Genomic DNA, 21048 nt, shown 5'->3' on the forward strand with positions numbered 1-21048 from the left:
TACACTGTGTTCCAAATTATTATGCAAATGACATTTTTCTCTGATTTTCTAAACTGTCAACTCAAATGAGAGTCAGCATAATTTTCAAGTCTTTAACTGTTAGAGGATCATTTGAATGTGGTTGAAAAAATCTCACATGAAAAAATAAATATAGTAAAAGATGGACTTCCAAATTATTAAGCAACTCATCGTTTCAATACATTTTAAAGCTTGTAATTAATTGAAAATGGTCATTTATTGAATTTGCAGCATTAGGAGGTCATATTTACTGAAATCAAAAGATATTTCGATCAAAAACATCTTAACAGGTCAAATTACATTTTAACATAGGACTATTATTTGACCAAAATTCTTAAATCCATTAAACTTGTGAGTTTTTGGACAGTTTCTGCTTGGATTTCTTAGCAAGATGTCAGAATAGCCTCCCAGAGCTGCTGTTTGGATGAAAACTGCCTCCCACCCTCATAGGTGTTTGCTTGTTGTCGCTCCAAAGGTTCTCAACAGGGTTGAGGTCAGGGGAGGAGGGGTCCACATCATGAGTTTCTGCAACTGCAACAACTGCAAGTCTCCGGAGGGTCCTACACCTTGATGTTCAGCAGACTGTTGAGGCACCAGCAGCTTCTGTTTGCTGCTTTGTAGCAGCTGCTCTCTTAATCTGAGGTCTGGCAGAAACCGTGTGTGCTCTAAATCAGCCACATATCTCTTAACAGTATGTGGTTCTGCTTAATTTTTCATTAAATATCGAAGGTTTTCATACCGAGACCAGACGTATCAATACTGAGGTAGCCAAAAAAATATTTTCCGAGCCTCAATTCCAAAAGTTTCCCTGCTCTTTGCCTGTAAATGCAATACTGTAATGACTGCTTCTCTTTCCCTTAAATAGCAATGCAAGATTATACGGCTAAAAATCCAGTACATTTGATTGGGGTTGGAAGGTCACTGTTGGAAGACTTTCAAATTCCCCACATAAGCGGAAACGCATCGGCAAAACGTCAAGAGAAAACGCTATGAACAAGAGGAATAAAATGAGCCAAAAAACCGCAGGCCAAAGAAAGACATCTCATGGGGGAAAAGGATTCTTCCAGCGCAGATAAGAGCGAATCTATTAGCATCCAAAGCGTTTAACCTGCTGCAGAGTACATCGGGACTCCAGAGCAGGCAAACAGCCCAGCCCTCAGGGGGGAGGGACGCTGATTGGGGCTTAAATCTAATTAGGAGAAGGCACTCAAACATGCTCAGGCCTGAAGAGAATAAATAAAGGTAAATGGCGCGTTACCATGAATGAGCTTTGAAGGCTACATCCGCGCGCCGGTCTATTTTAGAGAAGGCACACGCATGAATGTCAGTTTGGTGTACAGGTGCCATTATGTAAAAGATATGTCTTTATCAATCATTTCTTTTTAGTTTTTGCAATGTAAGTAAGGTCTGCAGTTTTTTTCCCACTCACGGTTGATTAAAGTAAATGAGCTAGTAGTTTGGCGATAAAATGGCAAAAGCAAGCAAGCATCCCGGATAACATGCAGCACTTAAAGTCATCGATGGTGTATTAACAACATACAAGGACAGAGATGGAAACTGAAAACATACATAATCCTCTGATCATATTGTGCCAGCGCTGAGATGACAGGGATGTGCTTAAAGTGCATATGACACATTAAACACATTTTTCCATTCTTACAATTGTAACATTTTCTTCAGTTTGACCATTTTTTGTGATGTTTATAGTTTCACTTCCTTATCGGACACTGACAGAAGTGATATAGATAGAAACAAATTTTAAACTTGCCATAACAACCTTGTTTTGTCTGTGGGAAATGACTGAGTCAAACTGATAAACGTTTGTTAAGTGATGATGTCATCGCTGCACTTCCGGGTCGAGCTTTAGCCCGATTCACGATACTGGGATGTTACTGATTTGAACCTGCTGTAGAGCCGACTACAATGATCTTTTGAACCATCTGGGAGCAAAGAAATATGACTTTTACTTTGGATTTTCTTAAGTATTGATTTTCTGGAATTCATTATCACATTGTTTTCCCATACACAATTATGGCTTGTACAAATCTCTTCATTTTGCCTGGAAACATGGTGAGCTTCGAGTAAAGCAGTTTTTGGCCTTTTTTCTGTTATTTTAGCAGATTAAGATAAATTTGCTGTTTTTTTTGCTGTGTTTAACTATGTTTGGACCCGGAAGTAGCTTATTATTGTGCGTGATGTCACACTTAACAGACGTATGAAACTTTACCTCCAAGTCATTTTGTCAGTAGCTTAAAAAAGAAAACTTTTCTGCCCAACGCTTCTTCATTAAATTGCTGCTTCACTGACATAAAATTATAATTATTACTTACAACAAAGGTTATCCACCTAAATAAGTCATATTTTCAAATCCATATGCACTTAAAGCTTTAATTAACAGTGTCAAACACATTATACTGACGCAGACAACATGTGAACGTCCACCAGACCACACAACAGCCTCATGCCTTAGAACGAGCAGTATAATACTGGCTGTGGAGGGCGGGACAACCCTAGGTCTGAGGGGATATAGACAGTGACACCATGCAGTGTACCAGTGTTAATTTCGTCGTCTAAAATATTTAGTCTTGATTTTAGTCAAAGTGATATTTTTTACGACTAAAATTGGACTAAAACTAAATTAAAAGTTTCTCATGAGACGGAAATTAACACTGCAGTGTACAGCACTCTGTGTGAACAGGCAGCACCCAAAGGCTCTATGGTATAACTTCATCTTTCTCTTGAACAGTCCAACTCATAGATTTTAAAGCTCTTGTTAGGGGCAAGCAATTTGGAAATAAATTGATACATTATTTTTTAATGGTAATAAAATAATCATTTATATTCACTCTTATTGGTAGAGTTTTGTTAGCTGTGTTGTTGATTCACAACTCCCTGTATAGGGACATTTAGAATTTTTATTATATTAGAGATGAATTATGCTTTGGGCTTATGGGAAGCCTTTAGTTCAAAATAATACAAAAATAATATGGTCCAAAAAGTTCAATTGATCTTTGTACCAAATGTTTGCAAAAGTTATGTAGAGTGAGCAATTTTTCCACTGTAAAGAATAGTTGATATTTTTAATCATTTATTAAACTTGACTTCAAAACTTTTTTTTTAACTCCTGTTATCTCCAACAAATTATTCTTGGACATTCGAGTTGTATGTCACGTCACCGGAGCCTCTTGGACAAGTCTCCCTCGAAAAAGAGATTTATCTCTCTACTTAAACACTACTACTACTACTACAATCATATCCTCGGTGGGTGTATTCTTGAATCTAAATATACACATTTCACATTGGTGACAGGACACAGTAAAACAGTGAGTGGACGGCGACGATGACGACTGATAAATCATTCATTCACGCATTCATCTGTTCATGCATTAATGAACGATCCATGCAACGATCTCACGTTACACTTTCTCTGCAAGCTTCTCTTTCAAAAACACAAGCGTGATACCGCGTTCTCAAGTCGCCATGCCCGGCTTCAAACGAACAAGGGACTTTTATTGAGCTTTCATCCCAATGCAGAGAACGCTGACTCACACAGAGCAAGCAGTGGTTTACGAAATATTAACAGCATGCAACTCAGCAGCCGGCCTGTTGTCAGTGCTCGAAACAGGCTGCAATGAAACAGAATCACGCTAGGATCTGAAGATGAAACATTTATGTAACACTTTAAACAGAAGTGCTTGTTCTGCAAAGCAATCATTCTACACTTTGGAGTTTAAAGGGGAGGTAATATGCCAAGTTTGGACAATGGAGCTTTAAAAGGCACAACTAGAATTGGTTCAAAAAGATTAAAAATAAAAAAGTAACACTCCCCTTTAAATGTGCAGGTTATTTTGCATATTACTAACCACCTGCGCTTTGCTGATACAACTAATCTGGCTTTTGCACACAGCACTTGTGAATTAGTTCAAAACGGACTGAAATGCACATTCGGAAGCACGTGGATGGGAGCGGCTCGGTCTGCTCTACCTAATCTTGCCCAGCTGGCTCTTGGCTCTGGACAGAGGCTGCAGAGCGATGAAGTCGTCGCCTATGGCCACGCGGTTGGAGTACATCTACGATGACAGACACAGGGAGAATAGCAGGGAGAAAGTACAGGACACGCAAGAGGTTAGGAGGGTTAGAGAACAAGAAAAGGACCTGTTCAGACCTGGGAAACCCGCTCCATTGTAACTGCCGGACCTGCTGCACCCCAGCTCCCTCCCGCAGGACAACAGATCGGCTTTTGCTTGTGGTGCCAGAAAAACAAACAAAGTGGAAACTGCGAAGGGACAGCTCTTTCTCAGCCGCAGTCACTTACTGGTTTCGAGTCAATGTTGCTTTTTAAGCTGGATGGAATCATTTGTCTTTTATTGCGTTTTCATATATTTTATTTACTCTCTTTGCTTGCTCTGCTTTATAATATTCTCTGTGCACGGAATGCTGCAATGTTACTGCTTCCTGTCCTTGTTTACTCCTATGAAGAGTTAGCAGGGTCTCGCTGACAGAAATAGTTGAACGGTCCAAACTTTACTAAGGATGCAAATACTTCTTTGGAGGAGACTTCCAAGAAGATGGTGAAAGAGGAGGAGGAGATAACCAGTGCAGGACACCACGCTCTGAAACAGGGACAAACCCAGGAGGCGGTGCACCGTGTCAGAGGAGCACTGAAGGCAGTAGTCCTGTTTCCCCGACCTCCAAAAACATGCTGGTCAGGTTGGCCCACAATGACTTACATACTTTATGGAGTTTTTAGCCTTGAAGCTAAAGGCTAATGTTAATTTAACACAAACAAATGATAAAGGGGAAATCCAGCCTTCGTTCAACATCCTTTGCCAGATTAAAGCTAATTTTAACATTCTAAAACCTTCAAAATGAGATTGGATTTCCAAATCAAATACGAAATAAAGAACTCACGAATCATCAACACTTCTATGGTCGCACTCATGTACAAATAGTTGCCATCATAAAATATACAGGTACAATGCTTAATGCATAATAAAGTGTAGCTTCTACATTACAAGAACACAAGCAATGACAAAAAGGTATTATTTGTGACAATCTAGTGTTACTCCTCCCAAACAGATACATTTCATTTTGTTGATGGCCAGGTTACAAAGCCGTGATTATACCTTTTAGCCTTAAGTGTGTCACATAAATCTATCTAAACAGGTCTGGACAGGTCGCAGGAGCAGATCAGAACTCAAAGTGTAAAGAGGGAAAAGTCTAAGCTCCAACATAAACAGTCTGCTGCCAATCGATTCGAGTCACTGTGAGACGGCTCCAAGGTGAACGTGCACGTGAGAGTGCACGTGGAAGTGTGTGAGGATGATGTCATGCACTGAGTGTTTGTGTGTACAATTCAATCATGTGCTGTTGTTCCTGTAAAAAGCCCATTACAAAACATCAGATAAAAGCTTTTGAACCAGAGAGTAACGTTTCCTACATCCCTCAGACAGACATAAAGTAAACCTGTACCCCATGTCTTTCGGAGCAGGTATAGCTTTACAATGTTAGCTATGGTCCTAACAGTCACAGTCCTTCCCGGTGAAGTGTTGGTGACCTGTACCTGGCTCTTCTGCGTGTTGGTGGGCTGCAGGTGGCGGAAGAAGACTTTCTTGACCACGTCAGGGAAGAGGCAGGTGATGATGATGATGATGATGGCGAACCAGGCCGAGCCACTGGAGAGCAGCTGGACGAACACAAAGTACATGTCCTGTGTGTGGAGGAACGGCCTGAGGAAGGAAAAGACAGGCTAGTATTATATGGGGCGACATTTGCATTAGACCGTATCAAGATTTATTAGGCCCGTTTCTGACACCTTAGAATTAGTATTTTATATTTTAAGATTTAATCTCATTGTTATTTTGTCTCGGAGCGTGCACTGCCAAAAAATCTTGCACTGGTACAAGGCTTTGATTGATCTGACCATTCAAACATTAATATCAGGTTGTATGAGCAAATGATCAAATCCGAGGCGCAGTAACAAAGTTTGTCCACAAGATGTCAGTGTTCAAACAGATTGAAGCAGCGCTGAAGCTCAGATTTTTTTGCGCTGAAGTGTCACACAGCTTCACACCCTTTATAGATGTTATTCAATCCAAATTAAGGCTTTTCTAAACCATTTAGTCCTGGTTTGATCTTAATTCAGACTTTTACTCTACAACAAGGAAAACGTTAGGAACAGTGTCTTCAAGTTGATTTATTTGAAATACTGTATAAACACAATCAGCTGACAGAGACAGGAGAGAAAGACTTCCACGTCCCAGTAGGATTTGAAGATTGATGGAATACTTTCCACTCAGCGCTGAGAGACGACTGCACGAGAGCCTGAGGCCACAAACTCCTCTGGTAAATGTTAACACTGCAGTCGCTAACAATCCGCTAGTCCACTGCACAACAGAGTTCAAAGGGCAAAAAAAACACAAGAAAATATCGGGAACAAGTGAACTGAATAGAATAGTTTAATTCAAGTTGACACACTTTTTGTCAGAATGGAAAGTGTGACCAGAGACTCTCATAGGACTACACTGTCTGAGACCTGAAACCAGTGCTGTCCTTCTACTTTTTCTTTCTGACATATGGGAAAACTGACCTAACATCTTTCTACATTACTCACAGGGGAAAAAAACAAGTTGTTTTTCCAGGCTTGTTAGAGCCATAGTGTGAAATTAAGCGGACAGAGAAAGAGTTTGAGCAAAACTAAAAACGACGTCTTGACAATGTGCCAACAGCTCCCGGTTACAGGTGGCTACAACGTGTTGATGCCTCCAAGGGTTATTTTGGCGTAACTACTGCACTATGGAGGAACCTGATACAGTATTAGGTCTTAAACACTCACTGAATCCGCAGATTTTACTGGAAAAATTAAATGTCAAACCAAAGTCATGATTTTTCTTTTTTTGAATCACAAAAAAAACAAAAAAACATTTCCATTTCTTAAATGTCCTGGAGCTCATACAGTTTTGCGATAGATTTTCTAATTTTTAAGACAAATGACATAACTTGATTACATATTTTTTAATAACGTTAATTGTGGTCTTTGTAATCAATTAATCCTCATTTATTAAGGGGTTGTATCTATATTTTAGAGGTATATTATCAATGCTTCTTTATATTTTCCTACATTTGAATTTATTTTAAGTGGAGATGTGAGGCCTGTGTGATCATTTCAAACACGTCAAAGAAAATAGCAGTTTGATTTATTATGGAGAATGATCTTTTTAAATAAGTTAATGAAGGCTTCACGGTGTGACAGTAAAATTGTTTATGGTTTTACATGATGTTTGTCCCTAAGCAACCAGGAAAAAGGAAACTGAAACAGTGTCTGTGCCGCTAAAATAAAGTGTGAATCGGAATTAATTGAAGAAAATAAAGTCTCGGCCCTAATCTTGTTGCATTTGAATGTGGTGAGAGTGAATTTAAAGCCACACTGCAGATTCCAGGTTATACCTAGCTATAGATAGGTTATAAAACTCAAAACATATAAAAAACAATTTAAAAAAAAGCCACAAAAAAAAATTTAAAAAGTGATTTTTACATTGTTTGTGGCTAATGTTAGTCTGTGATACAGCGGATTATTATGGCAACATTCAATTTCTAATATTCAATCCCAAACGCTTACCAGATGATGCCCCCATAGAACAGTGAGAAGATGAAGTAAAAAGCGATGGAGCCCCACGTCACGAAATGGTTCATCCACGTCCAGAAATGCGTCTCTAAAGCCAGCTGTAACAGACAGAGGGTGTCATTGAAGCGCCCCCGAGACCGAGGACTTTAGACTAAGACTAATACAGCTTTTGGTAAAGTTGCAGTTCTCAACCTTGGGGTCATGAAGTCATTACTTGGGGTCGCCAGATCAAATGAGGCCTATTTTCAATGTAATTTCAATGTAAAACAGGAGTGCGGACAACAGCAATTCATACATTAGGGGCAGTGACAAAAAAACGTTTCAAAACGTGTTGAAGAAGTTCAGGGGGAGAAGGTGAAAGAGTAGATCTCTTCCCTCTTTGTTTTCCCCAACAAACGTGACGTGTGCCGTCTGTATCCTTAGGCCTGTCTTGGTTATTTATCCCATATTTTCATAATGTCAGGCAACAGTAAAGGTAATTCTTGTTCTTGCTTTGTTTAAACTTCTTCCGCCTCGTGGAAGCGAGCACCAATCCTGAAGTCCTATAAATCCAGTCAACTCTTATTCATTCAACCTTTAGTCACTTTTTTGTTCAAAGTGATAATAATAAACTTGTTATTACGCAATAGCATCAACCATCGCTGCTGTCATACTCACATTAAAAGTGATTAATGAGATACTTCAAACTGTAGAAATAAACATGCTTTCGGACACATCTGCATTGAGTGAGTTTATTTTGTTTGAAAGACTGATGTATAAATTAATTGCCTTGCATTGTAGGTAAATATTTGTAATGCCTCTGTTTAGAGACTTGAGGAGTTTTGGGTAGAGCTGCATTCCCCGAGCCTTTTTGGAGTTGGACTGTGTTACTTCGTTTGAAAAGACGTTTCATTGACAATTTGTGAAGCGGGTTTTTTTGGGGAGTTTTGTGGGTGGGAAACAAAAATAAGAACTGAAAAGATGTGTTGTATGTGTATTGGACCAAGATATTTAAAAAACAGTATCCTATGTTCCAGGAGGGAGACCTGGATGGCACCCTGGGAAAAGAACCTAAAACAATACAAATATAATAGGGCCAATCCGTCACAAGAGGCCATATGGCCTTTGCTCTGCCCGGTCCCGTCGGATCTCGGAAGCTAAGCAGGGAAGGGCCTGGTCGGTACTTGGATGGGAGACCGTTTGGGAACACCAGGAAGCCTAGTGAATGTAGTGAATGAGTGAGTGGTTGGGGGTGGTCGAAGCGGCTGATGGCACAGACTGGTCGCCTCACTTCCATCAATCTACCACAGGGCAGCTGTGGCTACAAGAGTAGCTTACCACCACCCAGTGTGGAATAAATAATAACGACAGTGAGGCGCTTTGAGAAACTTGGTAATACAGGATTGTACAATGCAATACAAGTGTAAGACATTATAATTATTATAGAAGCATTTATATTTGTAAACAGCATGCTAACAAATCTACGGCATGGCTCAATTTGAGGGCAAAAGCACCAAAACGTCAATTCGATATATGTCCCCTTTTAAATGTAAATGTTACCTTTAAAGTGACGGTGATGACCATTACCGTGAACACCAGCGTCCCAAAGGTCCAGTTTCCGAACATCTGAAAAACAAAACACAAGTAATTAAAATGGATGGAAAGGAATGTTAGAAAAAATAAAAGTTACATGAATCAAGACTGGAAGTAGTAAGTTAGTTGGCCATCTGACATATGATGCTCAAAACTTTGTTCAAAATGATCAGAAACCCCAGAATTCTTAGCGGTATTGACAACACAATTTCATATACTTTAACTCAAATAAAATTGATTAAAAGCCCGCATTTTGTCTAATAAACCTCCATGTGTTAGGGAGGGAGCTATTCCTAAAACGCACCATGCAATCACATACAGCCTCAGCCCCATTAACCCCCCCCAGCAGGGACATGCAGTGGAGTGAGGACTCTTACCAGCTGCCTGCTAGCACGCAAGATCTGAAGACATGCACAGCACAGCGGGGTGAGGAAGCAGAGGAAAGAGGAAAGAGGAAAGAGAGAAGGAAAACACATTAGAATCGCACAGAAACAGACTATTTCCACGTGTTAATAAGAGAAAACATGATAGACACACAGCAGGAGGTCAAAGAGGCAGTAAAGAGAGACAGTGATGGTTCAGTGTTTAGTGAAGAAACACAGTAGCACAAGACGAGCAGCACATAGAAAGACGGCCAACATGCATACATAGACACTCCTTCTCTTTGGGAGCAGCCAACTGTTCACACCGTCAGCTTCCAGTAATTCATTGGTGGCACTTACATAATTTGTGGTCTGTTGTTTTGAAATGCACGACTCATAAAAGAGACGTGTGAATAGAAACTCTTCAGGAAGTTTCCTGCATGGAATTTTCAAGAGGCAGTAGATGGAAATAAACTATCACTAAAGTGAGGGATATTCGATTTTGTAGGTAGGGGCATTGTTACACCTTAAAGCCTGGACCAAGATTCAGACCTGCAAAATACAAAGGGTTCCAGTTTTTACTTTGATCCATCACCTTCTAGTTTCACTAAAGTTTCGACTCTATACGCAGAACTAGTAATGCCGTTAATAGAATTAACCCCTTCATTATTCATCATGCTCATTTTAAAATCGCTATATTGCTATATTTTAGATATTCCTTTCAGTTGGAGATATTTGATGTTCTCCAAAGAAGTTCTCATGTAGAGTTGGAAAGAGAGGCAGAAGACACTGTCTAACACAGGAGAAGTTTATTTACCATCAGTATGGGACCTGTAGACATAAACTCTCCACATAGTGTGGTGGTATTGGTCATTCCATGGCAATAAAAACGATTCTGATTCGATGTCAGTACGGCTTGTAAGAGACAACTTGGCCAAGGCACATTGATAAGAACATTGCAGAAGGCTTCTACAGGGCGTAGTTATGCCAAGGAAAACAGAGAAGTGTCAGGAATAAATAGCACGCCAAGATGACGCCGGGCATAGATGGAGATATTAATAAGGAATCCTTGGAAGGCTGTGTAAGGGGCCAGAAAATGTTCTTAACACGTTCGTCCTCTCATTTGGGAGTCTGTGGATGTGTCATTCCCTGGTCCACAGGTCGCTTGGTGTCAACAACAGTTAGACACAGCTACTTGGGAAATAAACATGGAAGTATTTCCCAGCATTCTAAACACCACAGCATCGGCAGCAAATGCAGCATTTTAAAGGGGGCCTATTATGCAAAATCGACTTTTTCAAGCTTTACATCATGTTATTAAGTCATTCCCTCATTAAAACCATGCCTGAAGTGTTGCCTTGGCACATTCACGTATTTTCGAGTAATCTGTAGAAACTCTGATGGCGGCCATTTTAGGGATAAAACGCCTGATTCCTTCAGGAAACGCCCTCGACCTCCAGGATACGCCTCCGACCTTTCGTCACCAGCCGAGTAACCAACCACTGCTCCTCAGCAGAACCCCCTCCCCGCAGTGTCTAGCCCTAAGATGTAAACAGAGTCATAATGGAGGATTAGCTTCATGTGTTGTGAACCGGAGCCACAGCAGACTTTTACAAAGACACACATCAGTGTTTCTGTTACCGAAACACCCAGGATTAAAACCGGTGACAAGAACACTTATTTCAGTGTCTGGTTCTGCGCTGGGCCTTGATGATGCACAGAGCCTCCGGAGAAAGCTAATGCTAAGCTAAACCTCGAGTCATCACGTGAAAACGAGAAATATGCACACATAAAGTCAATAAAACCACCACACACATAAAGAACCGTTTAACAATGATCACACACGGAGCCTGGCTTGTTGATTTGGAAGTTTATTGCTCACATTTCATCTACAATGGGTCATAGCCGAGTGGCTTTCTCCCGGAGCTAACAAGCTAGCCGCGATAAGCTAACGGGAAAATTCACTGAATACAAGCAGCATATTATGCATTGAAAACGTCACTAAAACAGGCAACTGCTTGAAGCAGCCTTTATGATGATGACACACGGAGCCTGGCTTGTTGATTGTGTAGTTTATTGCTCACATTTCATCAACAGTGAGTCGTAGCCGAGTGGTTTTCTCCCGGAGCTAACAAGCTAGCCGCGATAAGCTAACGGGAAAATTCACTGAATACAAGCAGCATATTATGCATTGAAAACGTCACTAAAACAGGCAACTGCTTGAAGCAGCCTTTATGATGATGACACACGGAGCCTGGCTTGTTGATTTTTCGTAGTTTATTGCTCACATTTCATCAACAGTGAGTCGTAGCCGAGTGGTTTTCTCCCGGAGCTAAGGCACTATTAGCCGCGACAAGCTAACAACCTTCACCTTCACAACATTCATTGAAAACAGGCAGCATATTATGCACAAATAACGTCAATAAAGCCGGCAACTACTCGAAGCAGCCTTTACGATGATCACACAATGAGCCTGGCTTTACACATTTGTGGTTTATTACAGACTTTTCATCAACAATGAGCTGTAGTCGATTATAACAAGCTAACGGGTAACCTCGAAAAACCATTGTCCACCTGCACAGATAATGTCCGTCTTTGAATGGTATGGGCTCCTGCAGATCCTGGTGTCGTCCATGGGGGTATAGTTAGAGATCCATAGGGCATGGCAGATGCAAAGAGATAGCCTCCAAACAGCAGTTATTTTTCAGGCAAGAGCCCCTTCCAAGCGTCCGGTGTGGAAGGTTCGTTTCCAAATAATATCCTGTGTGGCCATTGTTCACAAAGTGATAAACAGTAGGTCCTTTCCAACAATAAAAATTAAAATGCACCGATCGTAGTTTCAATACTGTACGCAGACAACGAGCGCAGTGTTGTTGTGATGCCACAGACAGCGTGTGGAGGGGGCGTGTCGGAAAGGGTCAGAGGTTCTTAAAGAGACAGAGGCCTATTTCAAGTCATTTGCTACGCCATTTTGAAAGAGCAATTTTATACAAGGCAGTTATTCTAATTTACTGCATTGACAGACCAACAGAAGGTTTCGTCATCATTGTAGTGTGATATAGACTGGTGCTATGTGGCTGAAAAAAGCATAATACCCCCTCTTTAACACTGACTGTGACAGAAACATGCTATTTTAGTCCTATTGGTGTATGAAGGCCTTCCCAGTTCGATTCTATGAATTTGAAAAGCTGAGATGCGTCCGGAACTCACATGGCTACTTATATGTGCAAAATAAAGCATGTACTTCAGCACTCCCAATTACAACTGTTGGACTTTATTCTCCCTAAGTTCTAACTCTACTCTAAAGGCGACATGGAAGCACTGCAAATGTCTTTCCTAACTCTAATGATGCGCAAAGCCTCCTCAGTGAGAGTATTTATCAGTAGCCGCGTTACCATTAGCAAATTTTTTGCGATTAGCCTATTTATTTATCATGGAATCATGAGTGTACTACAGAGATGATTGGGCCTTACAGCATGGCCCAATATGATAAATTCATGTGAGACAGACATCTGTCCCAAGTTCCGACCGTTCTCACCTTTACATTTTATCATATTTGTATTGGCCATAACATGTAAACATTCACTGGACAGCAAGGAATAAGTGAGTACACCTTTGGCAGCAATAACTTCCTCCAGACTCCCACTATATTGTCAGTTTCCCCAAACCTTCCCCATAGCTTCCCCATAGCTTCCTGTTAGGTCCAACATGAGGAGGCTCAAACATCCACCTATTTGACCAGGGGAAAAAAATCTTTCCACCTCCATGCAGAGCTGCCTCTCCAGGGCTGACACAATAATCGGTTGTGTCTTGCATTCTAAATGAATACCTGTCCGTTTCCCATGAGGGTTGTGTCCTCTCCCATCAGGATGTAGGAGCCGAAGAAGAACACAAAGGCGTGGCAGAAGCCCAGCAGCGTCCAGTACAGGAAGGTTCTGAAGGACAGCATGGAGTTTCTGCTGATGTCTCTGTGAGAGGCACAAACGCTGAGGTCAGGAGAGGAGCCATGAAACTCTTACATTGGCACTTGCTTTGAGGACTTACCTGTAGAGCGCAGGTTTGCTCTGCAGCACGTGAGGATGGACCAGCTGTTCAAACAGGCTGTAGACGAGGATGGGCAACGACGTGAAGCAGATGTTGTACAGCGTCAGGTAAACACTGTCGTACAGGGTCTAAAGGGGCGCACAGACACCAAGGTTATGAGTTAAGGTTGAGGCACAGCAGGTGAATTTGAAAAAAAATATATATATATATTTTATTTATTAATTTTTTGTTGCTGATTACTATTATGTTATGTTACACCAAAATTGTCAATTATTTTAAGACAACCATGTAAGAAATGGAAAAAAGCATGGGTTAAATCTATGGTTTTATTTTGTGGACATTAGTTACAAAGGGGATGTTGGATCTCTTAGTTTTTTAATTGGCTTGTTGTTAGTAAAAGATCTGTACACATTCAAATTTCACCTTGTTCCTTGGAGTTCAAAGCTCTGAAATAGCCTTTAAAAATACTGTTGTACAATTCTGGAGAATGTGGCATCGGTAAGTGGAAATGTGGTTGAAAGAACCTAATTTTGACGGGCTCTTAAGTTTTCTTACATGCAAATCTGGTGGTCCTCTCTTTTTTTGATTGCATACACTATGAGTAATCAGCTAAGAATCTTCCACAAAGCAAATTACCATATTCACATCATATAAGGGGGCATGGCCGAGCCCAGAGGTAAGAAAGAAACTCTGGTCCATATGGATGTGTTTTCACGGCAGATTGTCCAGTAGAAGAGAATAAAAACAAACTAAGCTAGCGTTAGCATATGTTGCATGAAGCTAATGTTAGGATCTTTATTTACAATGGGAAATATCTTCATAATTCAGCATGTGTTAAGGTAGTGGTGGAGTAATAGGAGAAAATTTAGTTTCCCCCTCTATGTTGAAACAATTTCGCACAATCACAGATAAAAGGACACTTAAAGAAGACACTTACTTGTTGTGAAAACAGACAGAAGAACTGGTATAAAAACTGGGGAGTGATAAAACACACATTCTACAAAAGACACAGAGAAAGCCACATTAAAAATCTCATGTATGAATGATTTACCGAATGCCCAGCTAGAACTCTGAACACTCTGAACCCTTCGATCATTTAACGGGTGGTTTGGCCTTTACCTTGTAGAAAAAGTACTGTACAAGAGTTGCTATGCGAATGTAGTAGAAGTGGCCGTGCACCAGCAGAAGTTTAGCCAGGAACTTAAACCTGGCGATTGCATAGTCGCTGTTTCTCACGGCCTGACGACCCTCTTTGCCCATAATGCCTAAAGACACACATGGATTTTAAAGTTTATAAGGTAAAAAATACTGTACAAAAGTGTATATAGAAGAGTGTGAAGTGTGGACTCACCGATGCCGACGTGGGCCTCCTGTATCATACTGACATCATTGGCCCCATCCCCAACCGCTAACGTAATGGGTTTCTCTGGAGACGTTTTTATAAGACGCACCACCTGAAATCAAACACAACATAGTCACCATTTATTTTACAAATGTTTGTATACATATAACTCTTTCATGGGGCGTGTCCAGGTTTTGACTGGTTGAGAGTGTTTTACACCCAGTCCTGTCATGATTTCGGTCATTATTTATTTCTGAAATGCTAAATAGCTTATGGTGTGATAAGGTTGAGAGCTGTAGTTTCCATAGTATTTGTAATAAGTAGAAAAGTGTGTTCCGTTTATAAATCAAAGCAAGAAAATTGATTTACAATGTATAGCTTTGAACATTACTATACAGTAGGGCCAAAATGGTAGAAAAAAGCAAATGTCTGACATTGTCAGAATCTTAATAGGGTTTTTTCAGTGTAAAGTACATTCACGAATTATAATTTTATTTTATTTTATTTTTTGGTTCAACACTGCAAAATGAATCATAGACTCGTATTAAATAAAATGGTAAAGCTACTAAGGATAAGAAATAAAATAAGCCAAGATAATTAATATAAAATGTACAATATTAAATGCTTTCACTAAAAGCCAAATGTAACAGCGATACCAGGATTGATTGAGCAGAGCAAGAAGAAACTTCTGACATCTTCTACTCCGGTGATTCCCAAAGTGGGGGTCCCAAGAAGATATAAAGATAAATATTGTAAAGAGTGGAAGTCTCGGATTGTTTGCATCAAAAGTTTGGGAGTCCCGGCTGAAAAGTTTGGGATCCCCTGCTCTTCTCAATCAACCCAGTCCAGGCCAATATTTGAAAATCTCCACGTCAATGGAAAATTCCTGGATGACTGAGAGCCTTCAAAAAACCCTAAAAGCTAAAAGTAATTTAAATGAATATCCTCACAATAAATCAATGCGTAGATGTGTTTTTACCTTGGCTTTCTGTAGAGGAGCCATCCTGCAGCAGAGCACAGCCGAGCAGTTTTTACACACCTCCATGAAGAGCTTCTCGTGCTCCCTCAGAGCCAGAGACAGACTGGCCCCGTCCACCACCAGCCCATGCTGGATGACGTGGTCCTCCTTTATCCTGGAGAGAAGATACCAACACAGACTGATCACTTTTTAGTGTTATAGTGGTCATCAATCCACTGTAAATATGGTGTCTTAATGGCTGATCCTTTTTACATACGTCTACCATAACAATAGGAAATAAATAACATTAATCTGGTGGTTTACACCTGTCTGTCAGGTGTCCGTCACGTCTACGGCTCTATGGCAGGAACACGCATTGATTCTATTTTTGACGGACGCGGAGTGTTATCCATAGCGTTTTTCTACAGTGCAGTAGTTTATTTATCCTGCATAAAGAGCCATGTGCTCGACAAAAGGGAAAAACGTGTGATAATGGCCTAGTTTTAACATTAACGTCAAGGCGGAACTGCCTCTCCGTGTTTTGGTAGGACAATAAACACTCCAAATCTCAAAACTTTGCTTGAAGTTACCTGTGCGTCTCTTCTGGACATATTCAGCCATAAATGAGTGAGCTAAAGCCGGGTCTATCCAGAGCGACTGCGCCGAGACCCATCGCACGCATTTCTCTTTCCTCACACGGACTCACTATGGTCTGAAACTCCGCGGACTGAGAGCATGTTTGCTTCAGACGTTGGATATGAGGAGGATGATGATCAGAGGAGTACACAGGCCAGGAGAGGAGGACAGAGGACAACAGACTATCAGAAGAGCGAGGGGGAAAGACGAGAACAGACGAGTGGATGATGAGAGGAGGAGGAGGAGGAGGAGAGGACACAGACCAACGGCTGCTCCATGTGATGCTTCTCGAGACGCAGGTAAATGCATAAACACCAAGCATTGCCTAAAAAAATTAAGTTAAAATCTAGGAAATTAATGTAAGCTCTTATATTGCATTTTAAACTCAGAAAACAAGATGCCATTACTGACCTACATGTCATTAAAAGTCTACATTATTACCTGACGGATTAAAGACGAACGGACAGTGTGTAAACTAGAATGCGTGATTTGACGTATGTCTGAAATTTATTGTGTTTACCCTCTATTTACTCCAAAGACATCAGATATTTAAAAAGCTCCTCATTTTATCTCCTCAGGCTTATCCAGAGGCTGTATCTCTGTAGAATTTACCAAAGAACCTAAACTTAAGTGTTCAAAGACTTCACTATTTGAGAGCAATAGAATGGCTCTGCAAATGCAAATGTCACTATTATTATCAAATGTATTTGATCACATTTTCCTATAATAGGTTAATCAATCATAAGCTCTATTGGTCAACCTGTCATTCCAAACAAAGTGTAATTCAAAGCGGTGTCCTCTGACCTTCTGGCCAGCCTGCGCAGCTGCTCGGCGCACTCGTTGTCGGATCGCTGCTGCAGGAGCTCCAGGATGTTCATGGTTCGGTGGAAATGGCCACAGGACAAACTCACGCTGACCGCCGTCTCATGTTTGTCCCCAGTCAGCACCCATACTTTGATCCCAGCCAAGCGAAGGGCCTCGATGGTCTCCTGCACTTTGTCTTGGAGTCTGGACAAAAGGACAAAGGACAAAACAGTTTGAACATACTGAATTTACAAAGGGAAGAGGGGAAAAAATAACTAACTACAACTAAAATCTTGAATACTGACATAGTTTTCAATGTTTTCCAGGACCAGCCATTCCTAACTCTTGGGAACCACTATAGACCATCATAACACAGTGCTTTCCATTAACTTTGAAGTATTTGTTGAGTAAAGCCCTGTGACAACACAAGGTTCGTAAAGAGTCTGAGCCTCAGAGGTGCGTCATTCTGTTTGAATACTGACATCCTGAGGACACACTTACTGCAACATCTGGGACATTAAACATTTGACAGTTTAGTCACATGACCAGCTGCAGTGCTTCGAAGCAATCTGCTACAGGAAGAGTGATGCAAGCACTGAAGCGTCGTTTTATTTGCCGATCAATAGATGCAGGCACTAGCTGAAGGATTAACCTACTGTGCATGTTTTATGTTTGAACTGGGTGAAATAGGAGCCACCAAAGGAAAAACCTCCCTGACACAGAGACTATATGCAAAATTCAAGGCTGGCCTCACATCTGCAAAAGGGACTACAGATGAAAAGTAGCTTAATTTAGGTTACTCAGACACATTTACATTGTAAAATGCTGACTAATGCGTTGACCTTTTTCAAAAGAAAAGAAAAGTACAGTAAATAGAACTAAGTAAGTAAGTAAGTGCTTTATTTGTCACTGTACAAGCGTACAACGAAATTGGGTTCAGGTGTTAGTCCTGAGCCACTGTGGGCCAACCTGACCAGCATCTTTTTGGAGAGGAGACTGTAGCACCCGCAGGAAACCTGGCTGGCTGCCTTCAGTTTCCTCTGATCCTCTGAAACGGTGCAGCGCCTCCTGGGTTTGTCCCTGTTTGAGAGCGTGGTGTCCTGCACTGGTCAGCTCCTCCACAACCCCGCCTTCCTCTTAATCCTGCACAGCTCTCTCACACCAGTCTTTCACCATCTTCTGGGAAGAGCTTAGCAGTTAATCTGTTTCATTCTCCAGTGAACTTCCATTAGCCAGAACAATAGTAGGGATAGAAGTCATGTGTGGCTTAGCTGTGAGTCTTGCCCGGATACCTTCTCTGTCTCTGTTTCGTTTCCTGTAGTGCCTCTTGTGACGCCTCCACTGTGCTGCAGCTGTAGGGGGCTCTTGGTGCCTCTTCAGTATTTCTCAAATATCTTTAGCTCATACACTAGCTGTTTCTTTTAAAAAGCTAATAATTAGATCTTTCTTGAATTGGAATAGGGGATATTTACTTTCAAAGATTCCATCAAACAGATGAATGAGGGGAACTTCTGAGCAAAAGAAATCGTGTACAATTTTAGTTTTAGACCCTAACCTTTGGATTTTTGACAAATTCATGCAATATAAATAATTGAGCAATGTCATTATATTCCCAACATGACATTTAAGGCCAGCTTGAATCCAATGTAATCCTTTTTAATGGCATTTAAGGCCTTCACTTTGGCACAATTATTAATGCCCTGCGGAAACCCAGCCAAATCTATACAATTACCTTACATTTATCTTGTGAATGGGGAAAAGTCCTCACTGTGACATCCAAAAAAGGAAAACGCCTTGAGACTGAAACCCATCCATTGTCACTAAAATGCAAATCTGCTGAATGGCGGCTCCACAGCAGTAAGTATACCCTCGTAAAAGTGGAAGGTTGTAATAATGCCAGGGCTATGGGCTGCACAGTGTTCATTTGATTGTGAGAGGGGTTCATAACAGAGATGGTGCGATAGTGACCATGAGCGCAGAGAGATTACATTCAGACAGAGGGAGCAGATGGTGAGACTTCCACTCATTTCCCCCGTGTTCACCGTCTCGGCTGACTATGCTGAACGTGCTCCACTGCTCCTGAAGTGCCCATGTGTTTCCAGGACTACACTGTTTCAAACATTTCTACAAACGCATCACGCATGCTACATTTGGGGTTTGGAGAAGTCAGTCATAACATGGTTTAAGGAGAAACACTGCAGGTGAAAAGGGGGGAAAAACTAAAGTATTTCAAGTTCCCGGTCATTAATGCTTTTATATATAAAATAAGTCATTGATGTGTAAAAATACCATCATCAAATCATTTCAGCAATAAAACCTAAATAATGGATAGAGCCAGGTTTAAATTCATGATTATTTTGCCGTGTTTTTCTTATAAAGATTTGTTTGGAGGTGATTTTGGAACTTGAGTTTATAAAAATATATAAGAAAAAAATCTCTGTATTAATGAAATTAGTTAAAATATATTCAAAATTTGCTTTGTTTTGGGTGGGTTCAAAACTCATTAATCAGGCAGGAATTATTAGATAAAATCCTACAGAAAAATCTAAATATTGTAAAGTACAAGACTGGAAAATGGTTCAAGAGTGTAATGAAAACCATCCATTGTCGAAATGCAGGATCTGATTACTGGTGCTGTACCAGGTCGAAAGGAGCAGAAACTTTCGAATTTGCGACTGTTTTATTTATTTATTCCTATAGCTTAGCATAGCTGCTCCCATTCATTTACATCAGTATCAGTTAGTATCTGGATATTAAGCCTTTGCTCTTAAAGGGATATTTCAGATTTTTGACATAGGGCCTCATTTCCTAGTTATCCAGAGCATTTTTTTGTAATTCATGCAGTTCTTATGTTTGAATTCTTGAAAATTAAAATTCTCAACAAAATGAAATGCCAATGCCAACTGTATAGTTATGCTTCCTATCTGCACATGACTCGTGAATATATTTGGAGGAATCTAAAAGGCCAGTTTTAACTTTGTTTGGTGCTTGTTATGCTTTATGTTGTTTTTTTGCCGTGGATTCGATATCGGTTTCCTTTTCGGTATCAAAATCGTGTCTGGCATTAAGAAGCATTGTGCGCAAACCCCAACAATGTTTCTTTCCTCAGGATTACAACACTCGCAGCATTACTGACTGTGTGTAACAGGTTTAATCCATCTGGAGTGCTTTTTTACTGTCCATGTTGTAATAACTGTGAAGTGAAGCAGCAGCATGAAGTGAACCCGGACGAGCTGCGGGGGAGGGTGACCTTTATGTGAAGTCTAACACACGTTGAGCAATTAAGGACCACAATTAACTGGCAAAGCATGCTGGGAAGGATCACACCCTCAGAGAGCATGTTCAGGAGGAAATTAATGAATCACGCTTATCCGTCTAGATTTTCTTTTTTTCTTTTTCACCGGTATAAAATAATATGTATAGAATGGGTGTTCATTTTCAATCTCTCTAGATCAATACATTTCGTCGAAGACCCGGGACACACTGGAGAAAATCTCACACATAAGCACATTTTTGCACAGTTGGGAATCGTACTCTCGCGCAACGTCACAGATGATTCTGATAAATGATGAGACCCGACACACTACCCGCTTTCTGATTCGCGTCACATGCGAGAGTCGTGTGATTAAACGTGAGATCAGGAGCCAAATAAACGATGGATGCTCAAATCGCAAGCAGGAGTGGTAAA

The 21048-nt window shown here is 40.7% G+C and overlaps 1 protein-coding gene across 6 annotated transcripts in view; it reads right to left on the bottom strand.

The window, feature by feature from the left end:
• atp11b (ATPase phospholipid transporting 11B) overlaps window positions 1-21048 on the bottom strand; it is a 75213-nt gene that overhangs the window by 13793 nt on the left and 40372 nt on the right. For 3 of the 6 annotated variants that reach the window (XR_013793805.1, XM_079575323.1, XM_079575324.1), the window contains exons 19-30: window positions 17361-17564; window positions 15942-16095; window positions 14972-15074; window positions 14740-14885; window positions 14558-14617; window positions 13621-13748; window positions 13406-13544; window positions 9592-9615; window positions 9182-9247; window positions 7637-7740; window positions 5582-5747; window positions 4003-4088 (exon numbers count right to left, since the gene is read on the bottom strand). Coding sequence is in view for 5 of the 6 variants with exons in the window: in XM_079575323.1 (XP_079431449.1) it covers window positions 4003-4088; window positions 5582-5747; window positions 7637-7740; window positions 9182-9247; window positions 9592-9615; window positions 13406-13544; window positions 13621-13748; window positions 14558-14617; window positions 14740-14885; window positions 14972-15074; window positions 15942-16095; window positions 17361-17564 (1380 nt within the window). In the remaining variant the exon portion in view is untranslated. The remainder of the gene's footprint in view (window positions 1-4002; window positions 4089-5581; window positions 5748-7636; window positions 7741-9181; window positions 9248-9591; window positions 9616-13405; window positions 13545-13620; window positions 13749-14557; window positions 14618-14739; window positions 14886-14971; window positions 15075-15941; window positions 16096-17360; window positions 17565-21048) is intronic. The other 3 variants (XM_079575320.1, XM_079575322.1, XM_079575321.1) reach the window with 3 other exon arrangements.

The sequence above is a fragment of the Gobius niger genome (assembly GCF_951799975.1).
Source record: "Gobius niger genome assembly, chromosome: 17".
In the NCBI taxonomy this organism is placed as follows: Eukaryota; Metazoa; Chordata; class Actinopteri; order Gobiiformes; family Gobiidae; genus Gobius; species Gobius niger.